This window comes from Eutrigla gurnardus, assembly GCF_963514095.1.
Source record: "Eutrigla gurnardus genome assembly, chromosome: 14".
NCBI classification, from domain to species: Eukaryota; Metazoa; Chordata; class Actinopteri; order Perciformes; family Triglidae; genus Eutrigla; species Eutrigla gurnardus.
The window spans coordinates 3,654,157-3,668,184 of NC_139937.1; the positions used below are offsets into that span (position 1 = coordinate 3,654,157).

At 42.2% G+C, this 14,028-nt stretch overlaps 3 protein-coding genes across 3 annotated transcripts in view; all 3 read right to left on the minus strand.

Moving 5' to 3' along the window:
- Positions 1–1,084: 1,084 nt before the first annotated feature.
- LOC311024767 (protein S100-A13) lies at positions 1,085–8,173 on the minus strand. Its single transcript, XM_084027342.1, has 3 exons — positions 8,016–8,173; positions 1,683–1,804; positions 1,085–1,575 (listed from the first exon to the last, which is right to left on the minus strand). Exons 2-3 carry the CDS (start codon positions 1,800–1,802, stop codon positions 1,420–1,422), a joined length of 276 nt encoding a protein of 91 aa, XP_083883468.1. The 5' UTR covers positions 1,803–1,804; positions 8,016–8,173; the 3' UTR covers positions 1,085–1,419.
- A 916-nt stretch (positions 8,174–9,089) lies between these two features.
- LOC311024768 (protein S100-A11-like) lies at positions 9,090–10,949 on the minus strand. Its single transcript, XM_084027343.1, has 2 exons — positions 10,779–10,949; positions 9,090–9,226 (listed from the first exon to the last, which is right to left on the minus strand). The coding sequence occupies exons 1-2, from the start codon at positions 10,905–10,907 to the stop codon at positions 9,092–9,094; spliced, it is 264 nt and encodes an 87-aa protein (XP_083883469.1). The 5' UTR covers positions 10,908–10,949; the 3' UTR covers positions 9,090–9,091.
- Positions 10,950–11,711: 762 nt separating this feature from the next.
- The window catches only part of pbxip1b (pre-B-cell leukemia homeobox interacting protein 1b), a gene marked incomplete at its 3' end in the record, with an annotated part of 9,532 nt that continues 7,215 nt past the window's right edge, over positions 11,712–14,028 (minus strand). Inside the window, exons 11-12 of the mRNA XM_084027410.1 lie at positions 12,620–12,717; positions 11,712–11,766 (exon numbers count right to left, since the gene is read on the minus strand). Of these exons, the coding sequence (XP_083883536.1) occupies positions 11,712–11,766; positions 12,620–12,717 (153 nt within the window). The remainder of the gene's footprint in view (positions 11,767–12,619; positions 12,718–14,028) is intronic.

A 14,028-nucleotide genomic window follows, 5' to 3' on the forward strand; every position in this document is an offset into this window, starting at 1 on the left:
GATACTGTATCCGAAGGATTAGTGTAGCACCGATGAATAGAGCCATCACACCTGGCAGCCATGCGGAGAAATCCCCACACAAAGATGTAGCAAAACACAGGCAAACGCACAAATGCATTCACGCCTCAAGCTGCGAAACGCATGCCAGCGGTATGACGGATAGAACGGGAGCCAAAGGGCACGAAGGGTAAATGAAGGGCAAAACATAAATGGGAGAAACACTTGATTATGAACACTGGAGTGAATGATGTGGAAGCTTGTGAAAGCAAACAAACATCGACACCAACGCCCAGCACGGAGAGATGAAACGTTTGTCGTCCTGGTTAGCTGCAGTATAATGTGTCAGTGAGTGGGGTAGCACAGTGTGTGTGTGTGACTGTACCATATGCATGTATGTATAGTGTTGCAGAGTGCAGGGCGATGCACAATAGGAAGTGAATACTGTATGTGGGGATCGGGTTGCAGTAGTCGGTGCATCTAAAGGCTGCCGGTTGGACTTGTTGGGATGTCACAGCTATATTTAGGCAGCTGGTATCTGTGAAGGAGCAGGTATCACTGCAGCGGTGCCGTGAGACGATGTCAGACTTCACCAGGGAGAACCGCTGCATACGTACATACATAGTATTCTGTTGGAAGGAACACTCTAATGCAAATGGTCCTTAAAGGTAGAGTGAGTCATTTGGAGAAACCACAGAAACATTGACTTTGAACGCACCCTTCTTTCAGACGTTACATTTTTTTGATTGGACGGGGTTTTTCCAGTCCTGCCACGGCCACAGATTATATTTATTACATCTTTGTATGTGAGCATTTCATTTATTCATTGCTATCGTTTACAAGGATTTCAAAGAATATAACAGAAATTCTGAACAGAATGACCTGCCCTGCCTTTAACACTCGAGCAAAGTAGAGGTACATTGAAATGTTACTACATACTTGAGTTTTATTCCACCATTGACTCAAACTTTATTTGAAGGACACATTTGTCCTCGGAATACGTACGTCTCTGAAGTAAAAACCTTCCTCTGCTGCTTCAACCTTTAATAAAGATGAAACATCAATTTTAAAAAAAATACACAGGATGTCATTTTATTATATAAATCTTTTATTTGCAAAACACAGTAAGTATCTTTTGCATAATTGGTTTTAAAAAGACACTCCCAGCATAGAGTCCTTCAATGTGTCCTTGACAGTGGAGATCAAGATGGTATGATTGGAAAAAAAAAAGGAGGCTGATCCGGACAGACATCAAGAGCATTATGCAAACTGGTTAATTAACCGAATGAGAATGATTATGGATTGATGTGAAATACATTGTGTTTAGAACATATGGAAATTAGAAAAGATACTTAAAAAAAAAAAACACGCCCCAAAGAAGGGGCCGTTCATTTTCGGATCCACCAGCTGCTTCACGGGCATCTACGACGCATCTGTTGTGGCTCCAGACTTGCTCTGACTGAGGTTGGTGGCCAGGTAGCCAATCAGAGTGAGGTATTCCTGGAAACTGACCTTCCCATCATTGTTCTCATCCAATCCCACCTGCATCTCCTTAACGGCAGAAGAGCAGTCTGTGTCCTGAGGAAAGACAGAATACGGTTACTTCATGGGAGAAACAAACACTCAAACAGACTGATGGATTATTTGGATGAAGCAGAACAGCAAGAAGACATGAAGCTCCTTACCTGCATGAGGCCGCCCAGCTGTTTCTTTACCAGTTTCTGGAAGGAACCACTGTCGAGGTTCTCCTTCCCCTTGGTAGAACTAAGAAACGTGGACACCACCGTCTTAATGGCTGACTCCATATCTAAAGAGACAGAGAGACGGAGAACAAGTCAAAAAAGAGGAAGTGGGAAGGAGAGATATGAACGTATCTTAGACACTCAGACATTATGCTGCTGGGTACCGTTCTCATGAATGTTATTAAAGCATGCACACTGCAGAAGAGAGGACATCAAAACCTTGGAATCCCTTCAGACTGATCAAGATGAGAGACTCATTATTAACTTTGTATAATATTATATATCATAATGTATTAAAATCAAGGTATATTACAAAATTTCCCTTCATTTTAAATATGTAATATGTAGGGGTGGGTAAAAATATAGATACGGCAATATATCGCGATACTTTGCCGCCCAATACAATATCGATTTTTCAACTCCAAAGATCAATTAAAAAAAAAAAAAAAACGATTCATGTTTAGACGCGTTGTGAATGCAGTACTTTATCCTTTTTCATTTTATTTTCAATATTTATTGCAGTGAATTTCATTGGAATTAATAAAATGGAGAGGCTGCACTGCAAAAACAGCCCTTCTAGAAAGAAGTAAAATATTCTCATATTCAATCAAATTATCTTGTATCAAGCAAAAAAATCTGCCAATGGGGTAAGCTTTTTTTGCTTGACAAGCAATTCTTAAAATAAGCCCAAATTTCTTAGCTCCGAAAGACTAAAATGAGACTTTAAACTAGACAGAAAATCTTAAACTAATCCAAATTCTTCTAAAACAAGCAATGAAAAAAACACTAATTCAAGATTAAATTACTCAAAATTAGAATTTAAGTCTCTTTACTAATTTAAGAAAGTACACCTTAATCTGGGATTGATAATGAGCATAAAAGTAGTTAAAATAAGACATAATTTCTTAAAACAGCATAACAAATATAAAAGTGATGTCTTAAATCAAGATACCACAACATTCTCAGTTTTTTTTTTTTATGGCTGGAGTGCCATGCAAGCCTTTTTTATTTTTATTATGAGAGAGACAGTGTGGAAAGGGGAGATGGAGGGGGAAGACATGCGCGAAGGAGATGGCCGGGGCGGGGGTCGAACCACTGATCTCCGCGTCGAGGCTGAGCCTCCGTACATGGGGCGGCTGCCTTATCCACTGCGCCACCGGCTGAGCCTCCATACGTGGGGGGCTGCCTCATCCACTGCGCCACCGACCGCACCAGTTAATTTTTTTTATTAACTTTGCAATACAATTGCTCAATTCAACATCCAAAAAAAAAAGGGCACTTCTGCATTCCAGATCCATCATAATCAAACAGATTGAAAAGCCAGTTTTGATTTGAACCTCACTATCAAAATAATAATACATCAGTTATTGTAGCAGCATAGCAACTAAACATCATGTTGCAGCTGGTTTGCAGCATAATATCTGTGGAGAAAAATGTAAATACATAAGCTAATCACACATGTTTTAAATTACTACACACACATACACACCCACAGGCACAGGCGAGAGAGCAGCGGGGGTAGGGGCCAAACAATATACATAGGACACATTCCTTAGCGGAATCCGCACAGGGGGGGAGTATATGATATATGTGCATCTCGACAACATACATACACATACATAGAAGACAGCACCCGGAGGGATGGACCGTATGAGCCAGTGTGGGTGGTCCGTGCACGTATAACTGCCGGAATATGTTTTCCTGATATTTGTGCTAATAAAGCGCTGTTATTGATACAACCCATAGACTCTCCTCGTATATTCAAGCTTACTATTTTTTTCACAACATATCCCATATGGCTTTCAATCTCACCAAGCAACTGTCCTGTAATGAAAATGAAAATATTAATAATAAAAACATTTGTCCTTGTTTCATGGCATTCTTGAATTGAGATGTTGTGCAAATGGTCTTACTCTTAAAATAAGGCAAATAATCTTGGTGCCCCGCTGGGTTTGATCGTAAAACATTTTTATACTCTTTTTCTGGTTCATTCTAGCTCAAAATTAGCTGGAATATCTTATCAAGAAAAAGTAAGGCATACTTTCTTAAAATTAGATATTTTTTCTAATGCAAAACTTGCTTGACAAGATTAATATTCTTTTTGGACAAAAAATAAGACTTATTTTCTTGATACAAGGCTTTTTTTACTTTCTTGAAATTCCATTTTTGCAGTGTGTTTTGAATGAAATAGTTTTGATTCAATTTGTCCTCAATATCATCTGATGTACATATACAACTTGTGTTTTCATCTTTATTTCTATCGCAATATCGTGATATGTATCGTATCATGACCAACGTATCGTGATATGTATCGTATCATGACCAAAGTATCGTGATATGTATCGTATCGTGAGGTTCTTGCCAATACTTGCCGAGTTTAAAAGACACATTTTCATGCAAATGAGTAGTTATTATAGTCATCAGCAACATGGATGTGTCCCCTGGACGTAAACATGGGGGAAAGGTGAGACACAGGAGTGATGTCAGCGTAACACACAGAGAGAGAGAGAGAGAGAGAGAGAGAGAGAGAAGGAGGGATGGAGTGGTGGAAGGTTGAGGAGCAGGGGACTCTGAGGTAAACACAATGGGAGCCGTGATCTCTGACGGTGGACATCTGATCTCCAGAAGCCAGCGGGAGGACACAGGTTCGGATTACGGCCTGCTGCCCGTCTGCTGAAGCACACCTCCCCTCAAACTCTACTAACACTGTGACACGCTGCACCAACACATCAAACCGACCTGAAACGTCTAAAAGCTGCCGTCGTTGACAGGATCTCAGAGTCACCATTCGGGCATGTTGGGGTTCTTGCTGCGTATCGTTGCCCGACGCAGGACACCAGACGGAAACACACCCATGCGTTCAGCAAACATCCCTCGTCCCAGACTAGGTGATAATTCTACACCGGTTGTAATTATGTTGTGATGAAACCGTCAGCGTGCACGCCGAGAAGCTGCAGGTGTTAATAGTAAAATGAGTGATGGGTCAGTTCTACTGAGCAGCTTCGGTTTCAGGGTCCCGTTATTGTTCGTGCCGGCTCGCTGTCACACCGTCATGGATCCCTGGAAGTCCTGAATAGAGCCGAGGCCTCTTTAACATTAAAAGCAACACCCGTGCTTTTCCTACGCTGATGGACTCAAAATGTCTGCTGTGAAAAATGTCCGTTATGTCACAACCCAATTCACAACTTCAATAGAGGAACTGCTGACAGCTGCGACCACTTTAATATATATGAATCTCTTTAAAAAACAAGCAAAACGTTTTTGTCTTCGCAGAGTGACACGGTGTGTAAGTATGTTCATACACTATTCCCCCACAATGCAATGCTCAAAGGAAGCTGGTGATAACAGCTTGTTGATTATCTTTATACTAACTGCAAAAACAACTGTGTATGCTACAGTATTGGAATGGGACACATCATCCTGTACAGAATATGAACAGGATGATTCATCTACATGCTTGGTATGTAGCATGGTATTAGTCAAAAGCAGCAGACTGGAAATGACTGTGTGCCGTATTTTGTCACACCGGACTTGGACATAATGTTTTATTGCTGGAGAGTGTGAAGAGCAGTGGATCATGTGCATCCTAGCCCAGACATAATTCAGCCAGCAGAGGGGTCGCTCCAGGTTTCTGCTCCCATTCATCTCTCTGTTGTCTCAACAAACATTTCCAAGGCAACGGCTCACAGAACATGAAAAAATGGCCTGAATAAATGCTGCAGGCACTTGAGTAAAGTTGTTGATAAGCATCCCAGCAGTGCGGAGGGAGGCCCCTGCTGCGGGGTTTTCCACTGTGTATCGGAAAAACTACCGGGGGGACGGCGGCCGCCGCCGCAGGGATGTTAGTGAGTAACTGTAGAAGCTGGTGAATCTCCCATCTGACACAGATGCCACAGCTCAATGCTCACACTACGCAACCACCAAGACGTACAGAAGGACAGAATAGAAACACACACACACACACACACACACACACACACACACACATCTAAAGGACGACACCAATTAGGACTTCTGTTGCATTAACCTAATTACTGGGTGAGTGAGAGCAGCCACTCAAAGCCTTGGATTGTGTTTCATGTCTCCCTGCCATGCCAGCATACACACACACACGCACACACACACACACACACCGACATGTTCATGCATGCCAAGATGGACACACACATCTCTTTCCTATATACAAGTGAGCATCTGTCATCAGCATGCTGTTCATAATTATTTAATAGGTTGCTATAATTGTCCCAACACCTTCCTGACACCCACCAGCACGGGAGCAGGCAGCATCTGTGTGTGTGTGTGTTTCTGTGCAGCCCATACATCAAAATGCCTGGCAGGCCACCATCCATTAGAGTCCTTTCCGAGCGTAATGAGAAGAACACGAAACCAAGTCGGCTTCGGTCAGAATCGGAGACATCGGGGTCACGGAATTACAAATGGGAAGAAAGGAAGGTGCAGTGGGGTTGGTCTGATAAGAGCAGGAGGTGGCCTGACTGGGAGTGTGTGCTGAGTGCCGATGAAGCTCTCCCACGGCCTCTCTCGCCACTCCATTCAGACTCGGAACCTCAGCTTATCATGACTCAAGTGTAATGAATGCCTGTGTGAGGCCCAGCGCATTGTTTTATTTGAGGCACTGGGACATTTTGTGGCTTTTTACTGGAATTTACCAACACACACACACACACACACACGTCGGGTCAGTGACTCACGACGTTTCGGAGCAGAACGATTTTAAAAAGGAAGAAACTTCTACATGTGACACATGATTTCCAATGACAGATGTCTGTGTGGATTAAAACCAGATTAAGGGACATTTATCTCGTTTGAAAATATTTTTCATGGCCTTAAAGTTAAAACTATCAAAAATAAAAAAGGAAGGATGAAAGCATCTAAAATACAAATAACTAGAGTTCCATTGGCTTTCCCCCTATACTTTCTTATCCTGTTTCTTACAAACCCTCATATCAGACATATCTTGGCACCCTGAAACCATCTTGATCCGCCCTGCTGCACTAGGCGGTTTCTAATTTGCTTAATTAAATGTTTCCTGTCAATACAGTGAATGTTTGTGTAGCTAATGTACAATTGGGGATTTTTTCTGACTGAATTCAAAACTACTAAATGACTTCTGTGTCGTCTCTGTAGCTTTTTAATGGATATTTATCCTGTTTTATCCGTTTCCCTCGTGTTCTATCGGCTACGCTGTTGCTAATGTTTTGCATGTCCTTGGACAGCATTTATAATGATATATATATATATATATATATATATATATATATATATATATATATCATGTAAGTGTCTTTCAATATACTATAGCCAAATATGAATAAAAGTGTGTCTCATACTGAATCATCCGTGTATTTCTAATTGGGATTCGAAAGCACTGCAGATGACAATTATGCTGTCAGTGTATCACAGTGTTCACTTCTTCTCAGGTCATAAATCAAATAAAGTATGATGGACGTGAGAGTTTAGTGAGCTTTAAAGCTCGACATGTACAAACCAGTTTACAGGTAGATCAGGTAGGGCCACCCAACCCAATAAACCACCCCCTGGACCCCCAAAAGCCTGGCTTTATCTTTCATATCCAGTATTATAAATATGATGTATATATGTATTCGTGTAGTTCCAGACTGACCCTGCTGTGCCTGCTGGTTCCCAACACTGATAAATCGGTACCGGCTCCACCCTGGCCGTGTTGTTTGCTCTGGGTGTGACTGACTCACTTCCTCCCTCAGCATATTACCTGTCATCGCCCAGCTCGCTCTTTCTCCTGCGCGTCATCAGCTCCGCTTCTACCGGAGTCTTATCGTAACGTTAATCATTCAGACCGATAAGAGCCCCGAATCTGACCGCCGTGTCACCGGCCGCTCCACGAGGCGAGAACGGCCTCGGCGGCGCTCGTGCCCGCGGGCCGCGGCGCGTAACGGAGACGTCGGGGGGGACGTCGTCCCCACGTTTACATGTAGCCCCACCTAATCCCGACAATTTGTAGAGCGGCCAGAGGCAGAGTGACACACGGCGGATAAATAAGTCAACGTGAGTCGGGACTCCGGTTACCGTGGAAGTGTAAAAGGGGATCGGGGGGTTAGATTACCGAGGGGAACATGATCCCTGTGGCCACCAAGCTCGGTCACGGCAATAGAGACGCTCGTAATTATGCAAACAGCCTGACGCAGCGGGGAAATAAAGTAAAAGCCATCATTCTGAAGAAAAGTCACAATAAAGTAGAGGCGCAGCGGAGGAGCGGTGATGGGAATAAAGCGGACTCACCGTTAGGACGGAGGAACAAAAGGCAAGGAACTGTTTCTGCAACTGCGCTCCTTCTTCTTCTTCTTCTTCCCACAGATCCTCCTCTCAGTCTCGCGCTAGATTAAGCAGCAACACATATCTTCTCCGTGATTTAACTTCTCACTGCAGCCAACTCTTTTTTTTCTCTCTTCATTGTCATAGGGCGTGTGCCTGGGAGAGGAGGAATGTGGAAAGAGGCGCAGCTTGAGCAACACTGCACTTTTTCACCAACATTTAGTAACAAACATGCCTGGTGTTCCAGAAAACAGAGCGAACCTTTAAACTCGGTTTATACATATGTGTAAGTCTTTTATATGTCTCTTTTATACTCGCACTTCGTCTGCATTTATTTTTCTTTCTTTTTTTTTTTTTGGCACTTTTCTCTCAACATGTAGGAACAGGCGCGCGCACATGTCTGAGTGCGCGTGTGTTCAAAGCTTTCCCAACAGACAGATGTACTCAGCCACACCCTGAGACTTTTACTCACTTGTGCAAAGAATGGAAGGTTAGCGTTTGGTAGAAAGGAACCTACTAGAACATTGTGAAATGGAGGCAGAGAGGCAAGAAACGCCATCTTGTTCAACTTTTATTTCCAACTCTGAACAGAAAACTCTGCCAACAACAAGCCTCTGTTTGTGCACTGGAGGGAGATGATAAACATCACGTCATGTGTTTTACAATTATCACACAGCCAATAATACATAATGCTCTCTCACACACACACACACACACACACACACACACACACACACACACACACACAGACATGCATGTACAAGCAGCTGTGTGTGTGTGTGTGCTGGGAAATAGCTGGGACAGGTTCTAATCATGTTAATGTCACTAATTGTTCAGTAGTATTCTGTGACAGAGTCAGTGCCCGTTGCTGGTGAGAGGAAACGCAGACAACTGGTCAGAAAAACGCTGTTGGGCATTAAAACAGACTTAAGGGTGTTTTCCATTTGGCCGTTAACCCATTTTTTTTCTTTCAAACTGTATGGCACTCAGACAAGTCAGTTACATGCATCACACTGTAACGGAGTATCTGAGGACACGACACTCTATTGGCTGAACCCTCCGCGCTCGCTCGCCAGATGCCCAATCAGCTGCCAGAACTCCAGGAAGTTGAGCTCTCCATCATTGTTCTTGTCCAATGAGCTCATGAGCTGGTCAATGGCAGTGGGGTCGGCAGCATTCTGCAGGAAAACAGGAAGATATTACATCAAACACCTAAAAAAAAGTGGACCAACTGTGATATTACTGGTTGTGGGGTGATGGGACTGATGCAAGCTGACACCACTGGCACGTACACCAGTTAAACAAATTAATGCAACGTCAGCAGAGGTGGTTTGGCAAAAGGAGCGGCGCCTCTGTCCCCATCTAGTGGCTAAGGATAGCCATTTCAACTTTTCATACAAAGAGAAAGACGTGGAATTTTCCATACTTGTATTTTATGTTGAGCAACTGCTTTTTACCATCGGGCTCTGGTTAAACACGGCAACACGACCACTAAACGAGGCTAGAGCGGATCACTGAGGTCTCTGAAGGGTGGCAACTCAAACAAACAACAAACTCATTGTTTTTTTTGTGTGGAATGCAGTGAAATATTAACTAGTTATATCCTGTCCCAGCATGAAATATTACCGCTCGAGATGACAGGAGGGAGGGGAGAGAGTAAAATATTATTTTCCAAGTGCTGTTTTTTGACTTGAGTGCAGTAAGAAAGCATGCGTTAAAAACTCTGCCCGAGTCGAAGAACAGAAGAGGCCTTTTGAACACAAGTATGACTAAGAGTTAATTATATGGTCACAGTGAGAGGAGCCAATGTGGCATCCAGATGAAACCCATCTCAATATGAATCTGCCTGTATGAGGAAGAGGTTCAGAGCAAACTCACAATATGCTACTGGTTTTCTGTGTCGGTTTCACTGGTGACTCCGGTCTTACAATCTGAGATCGCTGAGTCTGGCGCTTTGTCAAAAATGTGCAGATAAGGCTGGTGATAAGGCTGGTGTTACTCTATGTTTTTGTAATGTCAATTAATTCCATGAAAGGACAGATAACAACACTGTCTCTCTCTCTCTAAATAATTTCTGATGTCTCCAGCCTTTCTGTGACTCTCGGCAACAAACCCATGTGTTCCTTCTCAAGATGAAGATATTTCAGCCCTAAATGCATAATTGTACTCTTAAAATAGGCTTCCCGATTCACTAAAACAGCTCAGCCCTGCGGCTTTCAGGAAATGGTCCTCAAAAAGGAATAAATAGTGCATTTGTTGGGGACTATTTCCAGGCGCGGATTAACACATATTTGTTGTATTGGTGAGTATTTATGGCAGCAGGACAATGTGTGAACTCAAAATAAACACTGTCAATGTTCGTAGTGATGAAGAACGATGTGGAACATAATGGCTTACTGATGGACAACAATGGAGCACAGAGGAATAAGTTGTATTAACACTATGATCGATTTGTTGAAGTGAAGAAAATCACTGTTATCCTTGAATTAAAACTAAAAATATATATACAAAAATATATATACATATATATACACAAGCAAGTCAATAAAATGAATTCCTGCAGCATAAACCAGCATATTTCTGCCACATTTTGGACCCAAAACAAACACTCAGCTAAATATTTCAATGGGTGCAATCTATATTGTTGTGAACCCTCTGGAATGAGCAAACGAACACAACTTCACTGAGACCTCGCAGCAGTACCGGGTTTGTTAAACCCACCGTCCTTACCTTGACAAAGTTGGGCAGCTCGGCGGTGACCAGTCTGTGGAACTCATCTCTGCTCAGAGTGTCAGAGGAACCATCGCTGCCAGCATACGCCTTGAACTGGGACACCAGCACACCCACAGCAGACTCCATCACAAGTCAAGAGGTGGCAGCGTTTCTTCTTCAGGAAAGGTCAACAAGAAGAAACGTGGTTAGTAAAAATGAATTTCCAAAAGACAGTTTATTGATGATACAGATTAAGTTCAGAGAGAATAAAGGAGAATATAACCCGGCAACACAGATCAGAGAGGCTCACCAAATGTAAATGAGGTATCTGTGTGAGTGAGCAGCGTCTTCCTCGCCTTTTTCTAGCCGACGAAGATTAATCACTCACTCATTCCTCGCCACATATTTACAGCTTCTTTTCTACACACTATTCACTGCATCCAGTAACATGTAAAACACGTTTCCCACAAACACCACTGACTTTCCTTCCATGACGCGATGTGATGTGTGTCGCCTGTAGTCGGAGTTAGGACGGATTAAACATACTCCAAACAGTTTAATGTTTTGCTACGTTCGTGCCAATGCATGGACAATAGTCTCTCATTTCCCTTTCTTTGTACCAGTGTGAGACTGTGGACAAAAAGCTGCAGAGAGCAAAAAAATCCGGCAGTAAATCAGATATAATTACACAGTCTGTTTTGCAAAAACTTTTGAGAATGAGGCACTTGGGCTTCACCTGCAGAAGTCCTATCATTTAAGCCGAAGCTCTGACAGGATGTGCACATTTGGCATATTAGGGAGGCAGTTAGTGCTGACAAGCACAATGGCTTTATCATCCAAATATCCCCACAGCTAGTTTTCATCGTCTCAGCTGCATCACACACACACACACACGAACACACACACACACACACACACACACACACACACACACACCTGAAACAGCAGTCTTCAGTTCTTCTTCTTCCATTCCCTCGGCCGTCGTTGAGGAAGGAGAGTGCAGCTTCTAACACAAAATATATGACTCAGAGAAAGGACTGAGAAATCCTGTACAGCGGTAAAAAAAAGGCTTTTCTAACCGGGCGATGCTGCTGTCTTATGATGAATGTATTTGCGTCTAAGGATTTGTTGGGCTATAGTTAAACAAATCCATACTTTTGAGTAGATGCATTTTCTGCTTCAAATGTTCCATGCAGATAAATAAGAAAATATGTGGGACGAACTCAAAAGTTCATTAATGTCGTGTATATAGCAGCACTACAGGGTTGATTTACAGCTTCTACTTTCACAGACTTCATTAAGTAGTTATTCATTACAGAGAAGTGTGCAAACCTGCATGAAGCGTTGCTTTTCCAGAGGCAGCAGCATGAATTGTGTGTATGTGTGTGTGTGTGTGTGTGTGTGCCACTGAAGCTCCAGTACAGCAGTTTTATCAACGTTACACAAGGAGGAAAGGCACCTTCTTTGTTGTGAAGGGATAGTTATTAATACTTCTCACATGCAGAGAACCAGTATTCTCCTGAATGTTACTTTTCTATCTATGATATACATTATGTATTTATGTAAGAAGATTGAGCATTTTGAGAGTTAAGGAAGGGGCTATTATGGGGGCTCAACTGAGCACTTTTTAAATTTGGATTTGTTAATATAAATATATATTATTTTATTGTTATTATATTCTTCTGTATTTAGATATTTCTAATTCTGCCTCTTTATCGCTTTTAAATATCACAGTTATTGATTTATTGACCTCCTGATGACTAATGTTAGATACACAAGTTAACTGTGTGTGGAAGATAACTGCTCCACATTCAATCCACTATCTAGTCACAAGAATGATTGACTGGCTAAACACTCACCGACTTAATGTCGTGAAGCCAAAGTCGATCTCAGCCTCTCGTCCTCCTTTCTTCTTTTCCTCGTGAGAAACAACCAAGTTGTTGCTCCGCCCGTCCGGCTGCAGGAACACAAAAGAAAGAAACAGCATCAGTCTGGCAAAGGCAATCCAAGGAGAAACGTTTGATTGATCTGCAGCGGTACACATCACTCACTTCGTATTGATCTGTCAGCAAATATGGAACAGCTTTTTACAGATTCCCCTGACTTTCAACACAAACTGTGGGACAACTGTTCAAACAGCCTTTAACTTATTAATTATCAACAGAAGAAAAGATCTCACCTTCTCTCGTAAATTAGCAGGACGTGTAAACTGAACAGCAGCGAACGCAGAAAAAGAGCTGAAGTCTATTAAAAGGACGAGATGTTTACCGGTGGCCTTCACACTTAACGAGTGAAATGAAGACAGAACAAAGTTACTTTACGATGCACCAAATTTATTATTCTGCACTTATGACAGACGGAGCCAAAACATGAACATCTTAACATACAAAGTTCTCCCTGCTTCCCGAGGCTCACAACACCCTCTGACTAATCATGTAACGCGGCTGCAGGCTCTGAACATTTAATAAGTTAGCGTGGGAACAGACGGCAAGAAAACATGTTTTTTTGGAAACTACGAGCCGTGACTTCAGTGCCATGAACAACTTATCCATAAAAGCAAATGCTACATTCAAACAATAATTAATGACATTTTAGTGCAGGATTTCTGTACCTGAAAAGAGACATTCATGCTCAACATGTTGATATCTTATGTGCCGACCAATTATATATTTTTATCTATAATATGCCAACCTCTATGAAATAAGTTAGTGATATAATTCTGCTTTGTGCTTAAACTTTAATGTCATGCAATATGTACAAACATTCAAAAACAAAATCAAATCAAAGATTCACTTTTTTTCCCAGCAGTTCAGACCACCCTTTCTAAAAACCAACCACTTAAAGATAATCTGACATTAAGTGCCAGGCTAAAGCTATGAATGCGTAAAGAGGGCATACCGAAGGTAGCGTGGAATTGGTAGACTTCATCAGTGGACAGTGCAGTTACTAGAGTAAGACACGTAGCGTGAACATAAGACTATACAGTATCTGTTCCTGCGTGGGTCAAATCAGAGAAACATCCAACTGAATCTAAACAGGTTTAATCTCCACGGCAACAAAGGAAGAAAGTAGCACTGTAAAGAAACGACTTTCAGCTGCAGGTTCTCAGTCACAAATAAAAGAGACTCGGAGAAAGAACACATGGATCACTCGTATCTGTAGCCTCTTATCTTCTTCTCTCCTAACCCGTCCAAAAACATTACGTATATGCAAGCACTCTCTCCATTATTAAGGACTAGTGTGTGTGTGCATATACATATGGAAAATA

Bases quoted from the DNA above. Each gene is read 5' to 3' on its own strand.
- LOC311024767 (XM_084027342.1), bottom strand. From the start codon at position 1,802: ATGGAGTCAGCCATTAAGACGGTGGTGTCCACGTTTCTTAGTTCTACC. The intron at 1,576-1,682 runs GTAAGGAGCTTC...GTCTTTCCTCAG, and splicing joins AGCTGGGCGGCCTCATGCAG to GACACAGACTGCTCTTCTGC.
- LOC311024768 (XM_084027343.1), bottom strand. From the start codon at position 10,907: ATGGAGTCTGCTGTGGGTGTGCTGGTGTCCCAGTTCAAGGCGTATGCT. The intron at 9,227-10,778 runs GTAAGGACGGTG...GTTTTCCTGCAG, and splicing joins AGCTGCCCAACTTTGTCAAG to AATGCTGCCGACCCCACTGC.